At 41.2% G+C, this 19775-nt stretch overlaps 1 protein-coding gene across 1 annotated transcript in view; it reads left to right on the top strand.

Moving 5' to 3' along the window:
* Positions 1–16718: 16718 nt before the first annotated feature.
* The window catches only part of LOC150080503 (uncharacterized), an 85726-nt gene continuing 82669 nt past the window's right edge, over positions 16719–19775 (top strand). The window contains exon 1 of the mRNA XM_090380715.1: positions 16719–16903. Coding sequence (XP_090236841.1) covers positions 16774–16903 — 130 coding nt within the window. The 5' untranslated portion in view covers positions 16719–16773. The remainder of the gene's footprint in view (positions 16904–19775) is intronic.

The following is a 19775-nucleotide window of genomic DNA, read 5'->3' as shown; positions in this document are numbered from 1 at the left end:
TTAACGGACAAACCCTCCAAACAAACAACCCCCCCCCAACTAAGAAGTAGACTGCGACCTAGAACAATATTATTTAGATTATATAATTTGGTTTATTTATTCTGTTTAAATTTGTTTTATTCTATTCTATTTTAATTTAAACTATTTTTATTTCTATTTATTTAATTTTTATCAGATATATCCTTAAATATTTATCAACATCCCCCATTAAGCCAATAACTGCATGTTTAGTAAACCCTTGTGTGTGTATATATGTACACTGTGCTGCCACTTTATTAGGTCCCCCCCCCCTGCTGTGCATACAAATGGCTTGTCCCACAACTTTGCAAGTCACATGACCACAGTTGTGGATATAATTGCAGCAGAACAACCTTTTTAGTATCAGTTAAGCATGCAAACCGTAGCAAGAATGGGGAAAAGAAGTGATCTAACGGCTTCGAACGTGGCAAGATGTGCTGGACAAAGCATCTCTGAAACAGCAGTTCTCCTCAACTTTTCATGCACCACAGTTTCAAAGGTATATTGAGAATGGTGCAACAAACAGAAAACATACTCAACGGCACTCCTGTGGAATAAAATTGCTTGTTGATGAGAGAGGTCAGAGGAGGATGGCTGGAATTCTGCAAGCAAACAGAGGGGCCACAATGTCGTACATCACGTCAAAATACAACCTTGGTGCACAGAACAAAATATCGCAATGGACCACTAGTCGCACTTTGTCGCAAATGGGCTACAACAGCCGACGGCCATATTGCATACCTTTGTTATCAATGAAGAACAAGAGAGCATGCCTCCTGTGGGCACAGCAACACCAGCACTGGACTATTGAGGATTGCAAAACAGTTGCTTGGTCTGACGAGTCGAACTTCCTGGTGCATCATGTTGATGGAAGGCTCAGAATTTGGCAAAAACAACATGAATCCATGGACCCGTCATGTCTGACAACTACTGTGCAAAGTGGTGGGGGCAGTGTTATGGTGTGGGGAATGTTTTCTTGACACATGGGTCCATTGATACCCATAGATTCACGGCTGAATGCCACATCGTACCTAAACATCGTTGCTGACCAAGTGCATCCGTTCATGTTGACAGTTTATCCTCAGTCAGATGGTTACTTCTGACTGAGGATAAACTTTATCCTACTTCCAGCAGGATAATGCGCAAGTGCACAAAGCCCGAATCACTATGGAATGGTTCCAGGAACATGACAATGACCTTTCTTTGCTGCAGTGACCTGCTCAGTCTGCGGATCTGAATAGTAATAGTAATCGCGGCATGTGATGCAAGAAAGCAAGCATGAGCTTATGTAGCATCCAAAAAAAAAATTCACACAACCATTCCCTCTAAATGTTTGTCCAGTTCCTCCTTAAATTTATTTAACATATCAACTTCCACGACAGATGGAAGTTTGTTCCAGCAATTAACCACCCGCTGGCTAAAAGCAAATTTCCCCACATCTATTCTACAGCTGTCTTTCCTCAATTTGAATTTATGCCCCCTTAGGTTTGTAATCTGAACAAGTGGAAGAATCCCATCAGAATTCAGCGTGCTCAACCCATTCAAGGCTTATACACTTCAATCAGATCACCTCACAGGGCCTAGTCTCCAGCTGCTGCAATTTGCAGAACTTAAGCCTCCCTTAGTAAGAGGATCCCTTCATTCTCCTCACCAATCTTGTTGCTCTTCTCTGTACATGCTGAAGCAAATCGACATCCTTCCTAAAATGAGGCCTCCAGATCTGTATGCAGTACTCAAGGCGTGCCTGACCATTGCCTTATACAGAGGGACAATCACCTCATTTTCCCTGCTAGCAAAATTCCTGTATATCATTGACAAAACCCCCTGACCTGCCTGGCAGCGTGTCTGCATTTCTCAGAAAACTTCACATCTGACTGCACAATTACTCCCAGTTCTTTTTCATTTTCTACCACCCTAAGTTTAGTACCACACAGTTGGTACGTTCCTCTGGGATTACTTCTGCCCATATGCAGTACTTTGCATTTGTCAAGGTTAAACTTTAGTTGCCACTTCTCAGCCCATCTTTCCAAATTTTCTAGATCCTGTTGCAGTAGCACACTGCCATTACTGTCATTAACAACCCTGCCAACATTTGTATCACCTGCAAACTTCGATATTAAGCCTGATATACCTTCATCAATATTGATAAATATATAAAACAACAGTGAACCCAACACTGTTAGGTTCACTGTTGGAGAGAGCGCTGACTCTCTTTAAAAATTACAGCTGTGAGTTACAGGCTCCGAAAAAGCGATAAGTGTTTGCCTTTTTATTTACATAATTGTTATTTTATATTGTACTTAATACGTAGTCTTATAGTTACGCTGGTTATTTTAATTTTAATTTAGATAAAGAGTTTTTGTAGATTACTACTTAATTTACATAAAACCGTTATGTCGTTCGAATCTTGCAGCCATTGTTTTTGTATATAGTGGTAGGGAATTCAAATTTTTAATTGAGGTAGCTAGGTAGCTCTAACGCATAATTATATAGAGTAATACGCTTTACTGTTTCTATTAGTTAGCGTAGTATTGACATATATCAATAAATAAATTTAATTTATTGATCTTATTAATTTAAAATAGCATGCCCCAAACTAGAGCAGCAAAGCAACGGGCCAAAGTGGCAGGAGTGCTGTGACTCGGGGGAGAACTGAGGGGGGCGATTCTCCAACGCACCACAGCCTAAAAAAATGTGCAGCTTGTGAAATGTTTGCCGAACTCTCTGGAACGGAACACGATATTGCCATGGGAGATGTGTGCGATGTTAGGAGTGTAAGGAAATCAGGCGACAACTCAACGTTGTTTTGGGCCTATATGAGAGTTTGAAGGACAGGGTGGATGCCCTCGAAAGATCTAAATTGAGGGGCCTATCAAGCCCTGGACATTAGCCCTGATATACCTTCATCAATATCATTGAAAAATATACAAAACAACAATACAGCTGCCTTTTATATGCAGCAGTATCAAAAGCTTTTCTGAAATCCGAGTTTACGATAGCAAAATTATTGTTATTTTTGATACGAAAGCATATTTTGTGGCACCTACTAAATTTTTCATACTGAAGCAAAACCGATAGGTGACGGAAATGCGAGACAAATGATGCTAGCGGGTCACATCTTGTATGGGCTTGGCACACCCAGGGGCCTCAGCTGGATTTCATCATTCTTCTCTTGCTTGGTGATTCCCTTCTACTTTGGACACTCTCCCTCTTAGAGTAACTCGGGAATTTTTTTTTTTTTTTTTTTTTTTTTGGCTGGTGCAGCATAAGCCTCAGGCTTCCTTACACTATACAGCTAATAATAATAATAATAATAATTATTATTATTATTATTTATTTTTATTATTAATTAATAATAATAAACCTAAGCAGAGGCCAAATAAAATCCTGTGGAGAGTAACTGACCACCTCAATCGGCAAATAATGCCACAATACCTTGACAACAATGGTGCAACGCTGTTGGCTATCCACAAAGCCGTATACTGTGCTGCCAAAATAGCTACTAAGATTAATGGAAAATGCACGAGAGACCAGCAGCAGAAGAACCGAAAACAGAAGGAACCACCAGCTTGGGAAAGAAGACTTCAGCAGAAGATAGAAGAATTAAGAGTCCAGATAGGTCAGTTGACTCAGTACCAACAGGGTAATAGAAGTAAGAAATTGATTGGAAAGGTGAAGAGCATCCTTAAGAGAGACAGCGTCCACAGCAAACATGAGACCAGAAATCAGAGAATAGGAGAATACTTGGACACACTGAAGCAGAACCTCCTCGCACTCAGCAAGAGATTACGCAGATACAAAGAGCTCCCGGAGGAAAATAAACAACCGAATCTTCGACGAGGACCAAAGAGCCTTCTACAGGAAACTGGGTGAAGATGAGAAAGCAGGAAATGGACCACCTGGGAAGAAGACGATCGAGGAGTTCTGGGGAAATATCTGGAGCAGTGAAGTAAGACATAACAGCAGAGCACCCTGGATAGAAGTAGAACGGAAGAAAACCAAGGACATACAAGAGATGACAGAGTGGGAGATTCGAGAAGAAGAAGTAAAACAGTCAATCAGGAACACCCACAACTGGCGAATCCCAGGAATTGGCAACATCCACAACTACTCGTAGAAGGAGCTCACTTGCACACACAAGGCACCGGAGACAATTCCGAAGTTTCTCACCGAAGGAGTCACATATCTGAAACCTAAAGACGAAGATACAAGAAATCCGGCGAAATACAGGCCAATCGCCTGCCTCCCAACGATGTACAAGATCCTGACCAGCTGCATAACCAAGAAAATATATTAGACCACTTAGATAGTCAGAACATAATGGCCGAAAAGCAGAAAGGATGCAAGCGGAGGAGCAAAGGGTGGAAGGAGCAATTAACCATAGATACCGCAGTTAAGAAGCAAGCCTACAAGAAGCACCGCAACCTATACACGGCCTACGTCGATTACCGCAAGGCCTTCGACTCCGTACCTCATAGCTGGCTAATAGAGACCCTGAGGATCTACAGGGTCAATCCGATAGTGACAAACTTCCTAGGCGCAACAATGGTGAAATGGAGTACCACCGTTAAGATCGAGAACATCACAACCAGGCCAATTCCCATTAGAACAGGAATCTTTCAGGGAGATGCTCTGAGCCTGCTGTGGTTCTGTCTAGCACTTAACCCCTTGTCCACCATGCTTAACGGCAGCAAGTATGGATATAACCTCAAAGAAGGAAAAAAGAACCTGTACATGCTCATCCACCTGATGTATAGTAGTAGTAGAAGTAGTAGTAGTAGTAGTAGTGGCACGTGATGCAAGAAAGCAAGTGTAGGAGCTTATGCAGCATCAGCCAAAAAAAAAAAAAAAAAAATCACACCATTCCCTCCAAATGCCTGTCCAGTTCCTCCTTAAATTTATTTAACCTATCAACTTCCACAACGACAGATGGAAGTTTGTTCCAGCAATTAACCACCCGCTGGCTAAAGGCAAATTTCCGCACATCTATTCTGCATCTGTCCTTTCTTAATTTGAACTTATTTGAACCCCGTAGGTTCGTAATCTGAACAAGTGGAAGGATCCCATCAGAATTCAGCGTGCTCAACCCATTCAAGGCCTTATAGACCTCAATCAGATCACCGCGCAGGTGCCTAGTCTCCAGCCACTGCAATTTGCAGAACTTAAGCCTCTCTTGGTAAGAGGATCCCTTCATTCACCTCACCAATCGTGTTGCTCTTCTCTGTACACGCTCAAGCAAATCTACATCCTTCCTAAAATGAGGCCTCCAGACCTGTACACAGTACTCAAGGCGTGGCCTGACCATTGCCTTATACAGAGGGACAATCACCTCCTTTTTCCTTCTAGCAAAATTCCTATATATCATTGACAAAACGCCATGACCTGCCCTAGCAGCCTGTCTGCATTGCTCAGAAAACTTCATATCTGACTGCACAATTACTCCCAGGTCTTTTTCATTTTCTACCACCTTAAGTGTAGTACCACACAGTTGGTACGTTTCTCTGGGGTTACTTCTACCCATATGCAGTACTTTGCATTTGTCAAGGTTAGACTTCAGTTGCCACTTCTTAGCCCATCTGCCCAAATTATATAGATCCTGTTGCAGTAGCACACTGCCATGACTGTCATTAACAACCCTGCCAACCTTTGTGTCATCTGCAAACTTCGACATTAAGCCTGATATACCTTCATCAATATCATTGATAAATACACAAAACAACAGTGGACCCAACACCGAACCCTGTGGGACTCCACTAATAACATTAGTCCACGAAGAGCAGCACCCATTGATTACCACCCTCTGTCTTCTCCCACTTAACCATCCTTTTATCCATTGTAGCAACTTACCCTTAATACCATTCTGCTCCAATTTGTACAGTAGTCTTCCATGCGCAACAGTGTCAAAAGCTTTCCTGAAATCCAAGTATATGATATCAAAATTATTTTTTGCATCCAGTTCCTTTGTGACCACATCATAATAACCAATCAAATTTGTCAGACAAGACTTTCCCTTAACAAACCCATGCTGTGTCTGAATTATTGCTGCAGTCTTGTCTAGATGATTCTGCAATGCATCTTTAACCAGTGACTCCATTATTTTACCCGGAACAGAAGTTAAACTAACTGGTCTGTAATTACTCGTGTCACCCTTCGATCCACCTTTGTGAATTGGGGATACATTTGCACATCTCCAGTCCGTGGGAACCTCCCCAGAGTCCAATGCTCTATGCGGCAACCGAGAAGCAACTACTCCGGATCACCAAAGAATTCAGCAAGGACATCAGAATGGAATTTGGTCTAGACAAATGCAAGACCCACACACTGCACCAGGGAAAATTAGTTGGCCGAAACTGCTAGCTGCTGACTGGTAAAGAGATGAAAGCTATGACAGAAGGAGAGACCTACAAATACCTAGGAATGATGCAGGCTCAGCAGTTAGAGCACAAGGAAATCAAGAAGTACCTGACCGAAACATATCATCAGAGACTCAGAAGCCTGCTGAGAGCAAAATTGAACGGAGGGAACACAGTTAAAGCCATAAACGCCTATGCAGCTCCAGTACTAACACACACCTTCAGGGTCATAGATTGGACTAAGACCGAGCTAGAAGATATCATGCGAAAGACAAGGACAATGATGACCAAGAGCCGCCAACACCACCCGAAGTCAGCAGTGGAGAGACTAACAATAGCTCGGAAAGAGGGAGGAAGGGGCCGATAGAGTAACAGAAAACAGCGAAAGTTAACCTGGATGGAGAACAACACAGCACCACTCCACCAGGCCATAAGGAAGATAGATAAGTGGTATACCCTACTCAACCTAAGCAAGGAACCCCCACCCAGACGGCACAAGAAACGAAGTTGGAAAGATGGGCAAAGAAGACACTCCATGGCAGACACTACAATGACCTCCATCAAGATCATATCGATAACATTGCTTCCAATGCATGGCTCACAAGCGGGACGCTCTTCCCCGAGACTGAAGGATTCATGCTGTCCATCCAAGAGCAGGTAATCAACACCAGAAACTAGAGAAGATACATCGCAAAGGAGCCCGGAACGTCAGATGACACATGTCGACGATGCCACCTGGCCTCAGAAACGATCCAACTCATCACCGCGGGTTGCAAGGTGATCACCCAGACTGAGTACACTCATAGACACGACCAGGTAGCCAGGATAATACATCGGAAGCTAGCGAGAAAATACCAGTTGACCAAAGAAAGTGTACCATACTACAAGTACGAACTCCAGGCAGTACTAGAGACCTGAACCCACAAATTGTACTGGGACCGCGCCATAATAACGGAGAAGATCATCCCGCACAACAGACCGGACATAACCCTTGTGGACAAAATGGAAGAGGCTACCTACCTGATTGACATAGCGGTGCCCAACAATAGCAATGTCCAGAAAACCCATGAGGAAAAAATTAGGAAGTACACGAACCTGAGACGTGAGGTCAAGGAGATGTGGCATATTCAAGAAGAAGAATCGACCATCCTGATCATCATGTCAACTACCGGTATGGTGCCAAAGACTCTACATAGCAGCCTAGCAGCAATAGGTCTCCCAGAGAACACCTACAAGGAACTCCAGAAAGTCGCAATCCTGAACACCTGTAGGACAGTCAGAGATTTCCTCGACCAACAATAACACCAGACATTACACCCACCCTGTATACTCGGTAGCAGTACCTGTCACGGAGTGGAATTCCCCAATCAGGGAGAAATAATATAAGAACAACAACAATAATAATAATAATAATAACAATAACAATAATAATAATAATATCACATCCTAAATGACGCTTACTCAGTCACTAAAGTTGATTCGATAGACTATGTAGTAGGCGTGAGCATAAAACGTTTCATCGTTCATACTAAATATTTTGGGCTGAAGTAAAACCGATCAGTGATGCAAATGACATTATGTCGTTTGTGTAATTAGCATCATTTAGATTCTTGGTCACATTGGAATTGCTGCAAAGGAGCGTTCCGGCCTAACTGCCAAAACTGCTACAGATCCTGTAGATCAATCGTTCAGTACAATGGGCTCAGACTACAAGTTAATTATAAAGAAGCAATGTCTTAAACAATGGGAACCCATCTGGCAAAGTGAAGTCGAAAACAAGTTACTCCGTTTAAAGAAAGAACTCAAATCGTGGAAATTGAGTATATGCGAGAACATACATGAAGTTTTGCTTGCGAGACTACAGTTAGGGGACACCCCTCACATATCTTTATTTGTTAATGGGTACTGATCCACTACAGTGCCCAAACTGCAACACTCAACTTATTGTCCTTCATGTACTCATTGATTACCCAGTATGCAATAGTGAACGATAAACTGCGTTTGACTCAATTTCCACGAAGAGCACCCCTCTCAATATTGTTCACCTCCTAACAGATACTCCAGCCACATGTGGTCAAAATTTTTACTTTCCTGAAACTGAAAAACTCTACAACACAATCTAAACTTGTCACATTCATACAGATAAAACATTGTATTTATACCATAGATGCATGATGACCTTGCTGCCCTTGCACCGCTAAGCCCGTAAACAAACATGATCTTCAAACAATATCAGCAGATCCATTTTATACATTTTATACTCATTCCACACTTTTACCCTACCATTGGTACGAAATGTATAAATTGAAAGTCGTCAGGCTGCATGATCTTTTTACACTGTTGTACTGCATGATCAACCTTGGCTTTGCGGCAGTGTTCCAGTCAAATCTTTCAATTTTTTACAAAAATAGGTGGCGTTTGTATAGACAACTAACAAATCCCACATTCTTCAACTCTCGCTGTAAAAGTTATTATTATTATTAGCTATATGGTGCAAGGAAGCCCGAGGCTTAGGCTGCACCAGCTAAAAAAAAAAAAAAAATCCCGAGTTACACTGAGAGAGAATCAAAAGTAGAAGGGAATTACCAAGAAAGAGAAGAACGATGATACCCAGCTCAGGACCCTGGGTGTGCCAAGCCCATACTCACCAGATGTGAGCCCCTGGGTCTGTTGGAAGTGAATCTTTCTTTGCCTAAACTGAACTTTTCAGTCATTTGCTACACACACACACACACACACACACACACACACACACGCACGCACGCACGCACGCACGCACGCATTGAACCTTCTATTTTGAGGCACAACGCTTTAAATTCTTGTGGCCTTGTTCTTGGAGTACTGGCTTTCTTCCTCTTAAAACTTCATTCAACTTTTGTCTTCCACGCACTGTTTACTTTTGAAAAATGATTGCTTTCAACACACAGTGATTTCTTTTGTTTTTTTTCAATTGTGGATCCTGCTAAACGTTTTTCAACAATAACATCTTTCTAAAGTCGGAAAGGTGTAAAACTGTCTTCATTTTTACTTTTCATTTGCCTTTGAGGGCTGTCACTGCAGCAAGTCACCCTATACTTTTGCCACTGCTATACTTGTAGAGTGATATTCACTTCGTGTAGAAGGCCTCTTTTTTGCGTACTCTCGGTGACGCCACGCTAGGGAAAACAGCCGTTGGAACACTATGCCATCTTTATGAGTCCGGATGATTCACAGCGAGAGATCGTTACTCGATCGGATCGGACGAACATCGTGGAGGTGTGTTTATAAAACGGTGAGAAAGTATATGATTTTAGTCGGAGAAAAGAGAGTAATGTCAATTAAGGAACATATTTTAGTGGGAAATCTGAACCTGATAACTACGGGGTGATTGTTGTCTGGAAATTCCTTGTGTAGGAACGAACCGGCTTTAGATCTAATGGCTACCGCTGGACAGCCTGAAAATGCCACCCCATGCAGATGTGAAATTCCTCTTTCCCCTCATAAATTCCATCTTTTACTGTGTCAGGTCTCTGAAATAACAGTCCCTGAGATTTTCTTTTTCCCACAAAATTAGCCTTTTGACTAATAGAAACATTGGAAACCCAAAAAGGGAGACATACATATATGCAGACGGGAGACAAAGAAGGGGGAAGAAGAGCGCGGAAGCGGAGAGACAGGACGGACACTACAAGAAGAAATCTAGAAAGAGAGACCAAGGGACGAAGAGAGCCGAACCCTGAGTAAGCTTTTCTTTTCTTGAAGCTGTCTCAACATAAAAGTGATCTTGAGAGTCTTGTGCCGCTGGCTCCTGTCTTTAAACATCAAGCCCCGAACATACCAAAGCTTATTCTGGTAAGTTTCATCCTGTGTTTGGAACACGATAGCTAACAGAATGAAAGTGTCGAGCGTTATGACCTAACTCCTTATTTACTAGAGTCCATTGACAAACAACCCTCCTCCTAGGAACACACTATGGTAGCATCTATTATACCACACTTAGAAATTAGAGTTTAAGGTTAACAAGATCCATTTGTATTAATGGAATACCATCAGTTATGATTGTTAAATCTACATGGCACCCTTACACTTGTATCCAGGTACTCGAACAGCGAGACGATTGTTGGCTCCATTGAGTACGAGCAGCAGTACCAATTAAAGATTACATGAAGAACGCAGACAAGTTTGTACATATGCATTAGTATCCTATTAATCTATTGTTTATCCATCAATACGAGGTAAAGAGTTTTCATTTAACTATACGAAAGATGCAATAATTTGATTCTTATATTTATCTGTATGTTATAATTAATAAACCTTGTTTTGTTTAATCTTCCTTGCCTCTAGCCATTCTCTTGCTACATGTTATCCTCAGCACGAGTTTTATATTAAAAGAACCATATTATGTGGCATTTTGAGGTCTAACTAATAGAAATATTTCAGAATGAATAAACACAATGCCGATTTTGATGTTGCGAGTCTATTCTCCACAATTCAGAATAGATCTTGGGAACACGAGATTTTTGTCCTAAAATATAAACCACTAGCCGATCATGTAATACACAGGCGTTTCCTGGAACCCCAATACCTGAATGAATTTGCCCGGAAAACCTTATTGTACACATGGAATGTTGAATAATAGTACGAGTTGATTGCCTTATTCTCCATTTTAATGATGTTAAGCAAGAAACTGCGAAAGGAAACGCTATGGAACAAAGATCAGCTGCCTTCCACATGACCAGATCGACTAAGAAACCCGAAAAAAAGCATACAGTATTTATCTGATACCGAGAAACTTTTCGTCATACTGTGTGTTTAATTATCTCTTGACGGCAGTTGCAAAAGGTTTCTAATCTTTTAGTCAGTGAGTGTATATACTACCTCCAAAACAGTATGCAGACACAGGTTAGTTTTACCTTGACGTTGCTGACATTCAATTTAATATCGTTTCGCGTCCCTTTTGGACGCTACGAGGCACTCCGTCTTCTTAGGCAGAAATTTTCTCCGCTCTTCAACGAACAATCACCACAGCGGGAATAGACCTCCATTCCTCCTTCAGCGCAGTGACCAGGTGAGCTAGCAATGTGGACGTGTTGGTTTGGCGTTTTCCTGACATTCTAGTTTATCCTATAGGTTTTGTGTTTCATTCTTAAACAGCTCTGGCCGTATGGCATGGGCAATTATCCTATTTAGGGAGGGACTAGCCTAAGAGGTGGAGTAGTGATCGTCGCCGGAAGAACAGAAAATCCGGATCATCGGCTATAATTATGACATGATAAGTGATTCAAATATGGCCAAAATTGTTGGTGGAGTAGTGATCGTCGCCGGAAGAACAGAAAATCCGGATCATCGGCTATAATTATGACATGATAAGTGATTCAAATATGGCCAAAATTGTTGGTGGAGTAGTGATCGTCGCCGGAAGAACAGAAAATCCGGATCATCGGCTATAATTATGACATGATAAGTGATTCAAATATGGCCAAAATTGTTGGTAGCCGCAAAGCACGAAACTTACCAGTTGGGTGCTGGTCCTGTTGAAACAAAAGTAGGCTGTACCATATAACTGCCACATCGCAGGGAGAATAGAATTCTTCAAAATATTAGCATTAGCATTAGTAGAGGCATATGATGCAAGAAAGCAAGCTTATGCAGCATCAGCCAAAAAAAAAAAAAAAAAAACCACTCCCATTTCACCACGCCGTTCGTTTGAAATACCTGTACAGCTGAGCCTTAATTTTATTTAGGCTATCAATTTCCACAACAAGGGATGGAAGTCTGTTCCACCAACCAACTACCCGCTGGCTAAAGGCAAATTTACGCATATCTGTCCTACATCTGTCTTTCCTCAATTTGAATTTATGCCCTCTCAGGTTTTATTCTGAGCAAGAGGAAGAATCCCATTGGCATTGAGCATGCTCAAACCATTCAAGACTTTATACACCTCAATCAGATCACCTCGCAGGTGCCTAGTCTTCAGACACTGTAATTTGCAAAACTTAAGCCTTTCTTCGTAAGAGCAACCCTTTGTTCCATTCACTAATCTTGTTGCCTTTCTCTGTACTCGTTCCAGCAGCTCTACATCCTTCTTGAAATGAGGCCTCCAGACCTGTATACAGTGCTCAAGGTGTGCCGTGACCATTGCCTTATACAAGGGAATAATCACCTCCTTATCCCTGCTAGAAAAATTCCTGTATATCATTGACAAGACACCATGAGCTACTCTTGGAGCCCATCTGCACTGCTCAGAGAACTTCATATCTGCCTGCACAATTACCCCATGGTCCTTTTCATTCTCTTCCACTGTCAGTGTAATACCACAGAGTTGATACGTTGCTGTGGTAGTTGTTCGTTGATACGTTGCTCTAGTCGACAACTGCCTTAATATCTGGTAGATATTAAGGTAGTTGTCGGCGTTAAGGGTTCTTTCCCAACTACCAAATGTCATGGGAACTACGAGAAGCAGCACCTCACCATAACCATGCCTTCTCCGAACTTCACTGTTAGCAAAATGCACGTTGGTAGCAAACGCTATCCAAACCGCAGCTACATATCTCAATATGGTGTTGAACGATTTGTCCCTACATAGACCTGGTTTCACTTTTGTGTGAACTAGGGTTCGTTGCACAATGCAAGGCGAGAATATTGATTACTTTAGATGATGCTTAGTTTATGCTCCGCCGCTCTGCCATTTTAAACGAGGCAAAAAAGCTCAGTGCTTATTGTGTTCATACAGCGTCTGCGCGGCTAGCACAGTGGTATCGTCACCATCCTCCCCACACCGGGTGGAAAAGGCCGGGTGATTCGAATCCCGTCGATGATTCGAGGAACTTTAATGGGCTTTTTTCACTCCGTGGCTGAGTTAGTCGGTCTCAGGCGTAGATAGCAAGGTTTTTCGTCCAGCAAACAGACAAATCGACCATAGAACACACGCAATTAACGGATATAAGACACAGCCCGGTAGATGAATTTAATTATTCGGGTAGCCTAAATATAATAGGTTTTTTTTTTTTTTTTTTTTTTTGTGTTCATACAGCTCGAATCCCGTCGATGACGGGAGGAACTTTAATGGTTTTTTTTTTACTCCGTGGCTGAGTTAGTCGGTCTGAGACGTAGATAGCAAGTCCCCCCCCCCGCCAACTCGGGTTTTTCGTCCAGCAAAACAGGCAAATCGACCATAGGACACACGCAATTGATGTACATAATACACAATGCACGGCAGATTAATTTAATTATTCGGGCGGCCTGAAAATGATAGTTTGGATTTTGGTGTTTTCATACAGCACTAAGAAGGGTAGACAAGTAATTTTTTTGAACATTACTAATGATATTGTGAGTGATCGGAAGATATCTGATAAGAATGCAATGGTTAAATTAATTAGTATGTGGTAAGGTAGGTGGAATATTAGTGAGACAGTAGTTGTGACTAGGATGTTCATCCCTAATGTGATCTTTAATGTTGACCATAAGAAAAATAAGTGGTTTGACATGAATATGGAAACTTCTTTTTTAATAACTGGTCATGAGTCTCTGAGGAGTAAATTATATGAGTTAGGATTAGAGTCTAATCCACATTGTGTTTGTCAAGCGTAGAGCTTTGGGATCATGTGCTGTTCAATTGTCCGACTTATGAGCAGCTAAGAATAGCTTTCAGTACCCATGTGTCTGATCTACATAAAGGGAATGAACAGATGCTGTTATCTAATCCTGAGTATTTTCAAGTTATTACGACTGCAAAAAGTTTTTCGCGAAAGGAGCCAATTGGCTATTTTGCTGATGTGGGATTATGCACTGGGGTTAGTGGGGATTAAAGATTGGTTTTTGTGTGTGTTCCTGCCCTCCTCGCGTGAGGTTTTTTTTTTTTTTTGCTGGCATCAGAGAATTATATTTTATTTATTTATTATTTTTAATTAATTTTTTTTCTTTCCTTCCTGGTGTGGGAAGCCAGTGGGGGGTGATGGCTCTCAATGGCATTGCACTTCATTCATTGGGAGCGGAGTTAGTGCTTGATGCACAGTAAAGTATACCCAGCTCCGGCTTTAAGAGCCTAGGGATGTGGAACCAGATGGCAAACACCCCCTTGTGGGTGTTTCCACCCTGGTGGCAGAGTGGCCTGTTTTTTTTTTTTTTTTAAACACATTATTTAATACTCACGCAAACACATACATTATGGGAAGCAGTAATCCCAGAGTAACGTATTAACTCTGTGGTACTACACTGACAGTGGTAGAGAATGAAAAGGACCTGGCGGTAATTGTTCAGGCAGATATGAAGTTTTCTGAGCAGTGCAGACGGTCTGCATGAGTAGCTCATGGTGTCTTGTCAATGATATACAGGAATTTTTCTGGCAGGGATAAGAAAGTGATTATCCTCTTGTAAAAGGCAATGGTGCAGCCACACCTCGAGTGCTGTATACAGGTCTGGAGGCCTCATTTTAAGAAGGATATAGAGCTGTTGGAACGAGTTCAGAGAAGGGCAACAAGATTAGTGAACGGAACAAAGGGTTGCTGTTACGAAGAAAGGCTTAAGTTTTGCAAATTACAATGTGTGGAGACTAGGCACCTGCGAGGTGATCTGATTGAGGTGTATAAAGCCTTGAATGGTTTGAGCATGCTCAATGCGGATGGGATTCTTCCTCTTACTCAGAATAATCGCCTGAGAGGGCATAAATTAAAATTGAGGAAAGACGGTTGTAGGATAGATCTGCGGATGTTTGCTGTTAGCCAGCGGGTGGTTGATTGGTGGAACAAACTTCCATCTGTCGTTATAGAAGTTGGTAGCTTAAATAGATTCAAGGCAGAACTTGACAAACAGTTGGAGCGAGTGGATGGGTGAAATAAGGTTTTTTTTTTTTTTTTTTTTTTGATGATGCTATATAGGCTTGTTTTCTTACATCATGTGCCTTTTCTAATGGTAATTACATTACAGGCCCATTTTGTAGATGTTACATTTCATACAGAATATATGATGGAGATGGACACTAGTCCAGGTACCACCATAGATAATTATATACAATGACAATGTGCTCATAGAGCTGTTCGGTAGCACAGTGGTATCGTCACCATCCTCCTGCACCTGGTGGAAAAGGCCTGGGTTCGAATCCCGTCGATGACGCGAGGAATTTTAAAGGGCTTTTTTTTCACTCCGTGATTGAGTTAGTCGGTCCCTGGCATAGATAGCAGGGTTCTCTCCCAGAAACTGGGGCTTTTTTTCGTCCAGCAAAACAGGCAAATCGACCAGAGAACACATGCAATTTATAGACACAAATACGGGTTTAGGTAATGAATTACGGGTGATCCTAATATAATAATTTGAATTTTGTGTTCATACAGATCTCATCCCTGCTGATGCCTTAAGCCCCTGATGGATGTTTTACAGGAACGTCTCATAGAGATTGTCATATTGTTCTCAGAGGGGAGTGAGGCCAATATTGCTGGATAACGATGGTGCTATCATTTCATGATAACGGTTTGTCTGAACAAAAATTGTTACCACAAGATTTGAAAAAACGCATAAAATTTTGTCACTCGTTTATTTTGCAAACCGCACAATTTCTTAGCGTTGTTCTGGTCATACGTAAATCAAATTTCGCAAGACATGATTGGTCTGTGACTACCGATATGTTCGAGAACAGTGGGACATGCCAATGACACCAGCAAAAAAAAAAAGCAACAAAATGAAAAATCTCGTGTTAGCAGGCAGACTGTTTATATTAGGATTACCAGAGAACAATCACCTCCACTTGCGCATTTATGTCTATAAATTGTCTGTGTTCTCTGGCCGTTTCCTGTGTTGTTTGACAAAAAACCGGAGTTTCCGGGAGAAAGAAACTTTGCTCCTCGCATGAGACCAACTAACCTAGCCACGGAGTGAAAATATCCCATAAAAGTACCACCCGTCATTGATGGGATTCTCTTCTGAGTCTCTGCCACCCGGTGGGGGAGGGGACAGCGATTATAACCACTGTTGTACCGGCGAGGACACCAACGTGATTGGTAGACTAACCTATCAAAATGTTTTTCTATACGTTTGATAATCACCGTTTGATTACAAGCTCCAGGTATATTCGTAATTAATAGTAGCGGCCAACCGAATTCATCAGTGTGCAGTGTTCACAATGGACTGATGCACACCGGAACGCTGTTTCGTTAGATGGACATATGGGTTATCTTATTCTTCTGTAAAGTAAGATAGTTGTTTGGCAAGCGTTCCGTTTCGTAAAATTTTTAATTTCACCTCCTGCCACTGTTGAACGTCATTTATTTTATCCAACAGTTGTGAATTTTTGAATTTTTATTATTTATATTTATTAAAAATTTTTTCTAATCCCTATGAGTGTCGCATAGCATACACGTGGTTCAACACGTTAACGAAACTATAGTAACTGTAGTGGGAATTGTTTTTCTTCGTGTAGTACGTTTAAATTATGGAAATTTTCGCATATTTTTTTATCTTCTTGTTTTATGTTTTCTCTATAATTCCTAGTGGATGCAATGACATAATACACCACTTTAAGAGTGTTTTGGACGCTGAGAAATATGTTGCAGCTTTATTCAGTAAGAACTGTATATTTATTTTTGATGCATTTACTGTTTTGGAGTGTCATGTATAAGTCATGTCGCGGACGACGGTGTAATTTTAACCCCAGGGGCTCACATCTGGTGAGTATGGGCTAGGTGTGCCAAGCCCATACTCACCACATGTCCTGAGCTGGATATCATCATCATTCTTCTCTTTCTTAGTGATTCCCTTCTACTTCTGACTCTTCCCTCCCCCGGGTAAAAAAAAAAAATATATTTTTTTTTGGCTGGTGCAGCAAAAGCCTCAGACTTCCTTGCACCATATGGTTCAACAGTAACAATAATAATATCAGTGCTCATCAATTCTATAGAATAATTTTCAGTAGAAATGATAGTACAGATGGTATGATCTGGAAAATCACTGGATACTTCCTGAATAACCCCAGGGACTCACATCTGGTGAGTATGGGCTTGGCACACCCAGGGTCCTGAGCTTTATATCATCATTCTTCTCTTTCTTGGTGATTCCCTTCTACTTTTGACACTCTCTCTCTCTCTCTCACAGGGTAACTCGGGGAATTTTTTTTTTTTTTTTTTTCTGGCGGGTGCAGCATAAGCCTCAGGCTTCCTTGCACCATATAGATGATAATAATAATCAGAACTGGTGGAGACTTTTCTGCATAGTAGCACTCAGCGGTGATAGGGATCATCGAGATAAATATCCCAAGAACCAGTGGTGTATCCAGGTATCATCGGAAGGGGGGCATAGCAACCAGGTCCAGATAACATCGTAAGGGAGGGGGCATGGCAATCAGGCTTTTGAGTTTTTTTTTATTTTTATTTTTTGAGAATGCCTTCTGCGTTCTGGTTCTTTAATTTCAAATTTTTGGTTAAGGGAGGCATATTCCCCTTCTGCCCAACCCTGAATATACTCATGCCAAGAATGTTTTATGTTACAGATGATACGAACGTTTTGCACTTTTCTTCTCTGCCACGTGTCTCTTGAGACAGAGTTCATCTGACATCCATTTAAGTCTAAGCTTTGAATAGTATTTCTATGTTAACATGAAAAGTCTAGTAACTTCTATGATTACTGCCCTGAATGCTTCTCATTTAGAATTTGCTGTTGGTAATATTGTCAGTTGGTCTAATTGCATAGACTTTAAAAACCGTCTGAGACCACTGTAGTCACCCTTATAAAAAAAAAAAAAAAAAAAAAAACTTTCCCTTTACCATTGACTTTAATTAACTTCTTTGATTAAATGTCTTTAATTAAATTCCACATTAATACACTGTGATTGCTGCCACCCAATGGGTCTTTTACCTGTAGATTCTTAATGCATGAAGAATCACTGCTGATAACCAGATCAAGACTATTGCTTCCTCTTGTTACCTTTCTAACATGCTGCTGTAATAGTATTTGCCATATGGTGTAAGAAATCCACAGGCTTTTGCTGCACTGGCAAAAAAAAAAAAAAACCAAAAAAAAAAAAAACCCAAGTAGATAAGAAAATACAAATTATATGCTTCCTTCCTGATTTAGGTAACTATCCAGTTGACCTTTGAATTTAATCAAATTGTCAGCCTCAACTACATGCGAGGGCAACTTGTTCCAGCAATCAACAACTTGCTGGCTAAAATAAAACTTCCTACAATCTAATTTAAACCTCAACCTGTGCATTAGCATTAGTTGAGGCATACGATGCAAGAAAGCAAGCTTATACAACATCAGCCGAAAAAAAAAACCCCTTCCTATTTCATCCAGCCATTCACTCCAAAAGGGGTGTAATTTGAATTTATGGCCCCTAGTTCTGGAATTCTTTATAACAGTGAAAATTCCACCTTCATTCATTTTACTAATATCTCTCAGAGCCTTATAAACCTCATTGAGGTCACCTCTCTGAGGTGCCTGGTTGCCAGGCTCTGTAGCCCACATAATTGGAGTCTTTCCTCCTACTGTTGTCCTTTTGCCGATCTCGCCATTCGGGTTGCCCATCTTTCAACTCTTTCAAGTAGCTCAATGTCTTTTTTCAAATGAGGTCTCCATACTTGAACAAAGTATTCCAAATGTGGTCTTATAATTGTCTTATACAGTGGGATTATGACCTCCCATCTCTATATGATAATGTTTGTTAAATCATGTGTAAACACTATGGGCTTTCCTGGCTGTCTGTTTACACTGCTCAGAAAACTACATATCTGCCTGTAATATAACTCCCAGATCCCTTTCTTCCTCTACTGTTTTTCATTCAACCCTGCCAAGTGTATAATTTATTTGGGGGTTGCTACTTCCCAAGTGTAAGATCTTAGCATTAGTTGAGGCATATGATGCAAGATAGCAAGCTTATACAGCATCGGTCAAAAAAAAAAACCTTCCCATTTCACCCATCTGTTCACTCCAAATGTTTGTCTTGTTCAGCCTTAAATTTATTTAAGCTATAAACTTCCACAACAACAGATGGAAGTCTGTTCCAGCAATTAACTACCCTCTGGCTAAAGGCAAACTTCCGCACATCTATTCTACAACTGTCTTTCCTCAATTTGAATCTATGCCCCCTCAGGTTCTTAATCTGAGCAAGCAGAAGTATCCCGTCAGCATTGAGCCTGCTTAAATTAGCATTAGCATTAGCATTAGTAGAGGCATATGATGCAAGAAAGCAAGCTTATTCAGCGTCAGCCAAAAAAAAAAAAAAAAAAAAAAAAACAACCACTACTCCCATTTCACCCCTCCGTTTGTTCGAAATACCTGTCCAGCTGAGCCTTAAATTTGTTTAGGCTATCAACTTCAACAACAAGCGATGGGAGTCTATTCCACAAACCAACTGCCCGCTGGCTAAAGGCAAATTTCCGCACATCTATCCGACATCCGTCCTTCCTCAATTTGAATTTATGCCCTCTCAGGTGATTA

The sequence above is a fragment of the Mastigoproctus giganteus genome, chromosome 9 (genome assembly GCF_048544385.1).
Source record: "Mastigoproctus giganteus isolate SK-2022 chromosome 9, ASM4854438v1, whole genome shotgun sequence".
In the NCBI taxonomy this organism is placed as follows: Eukaryota; Metazoa; Arthropoda; class Arachnida; order Uropygi; family Thelyphonidae; genus Mastigoproctus; species Mastigoproctus giganteus.
Note: the sequence above shows the minus strand (reverse complement) of the source record. Positions and strands in the feature narration are given on the sequence as shown.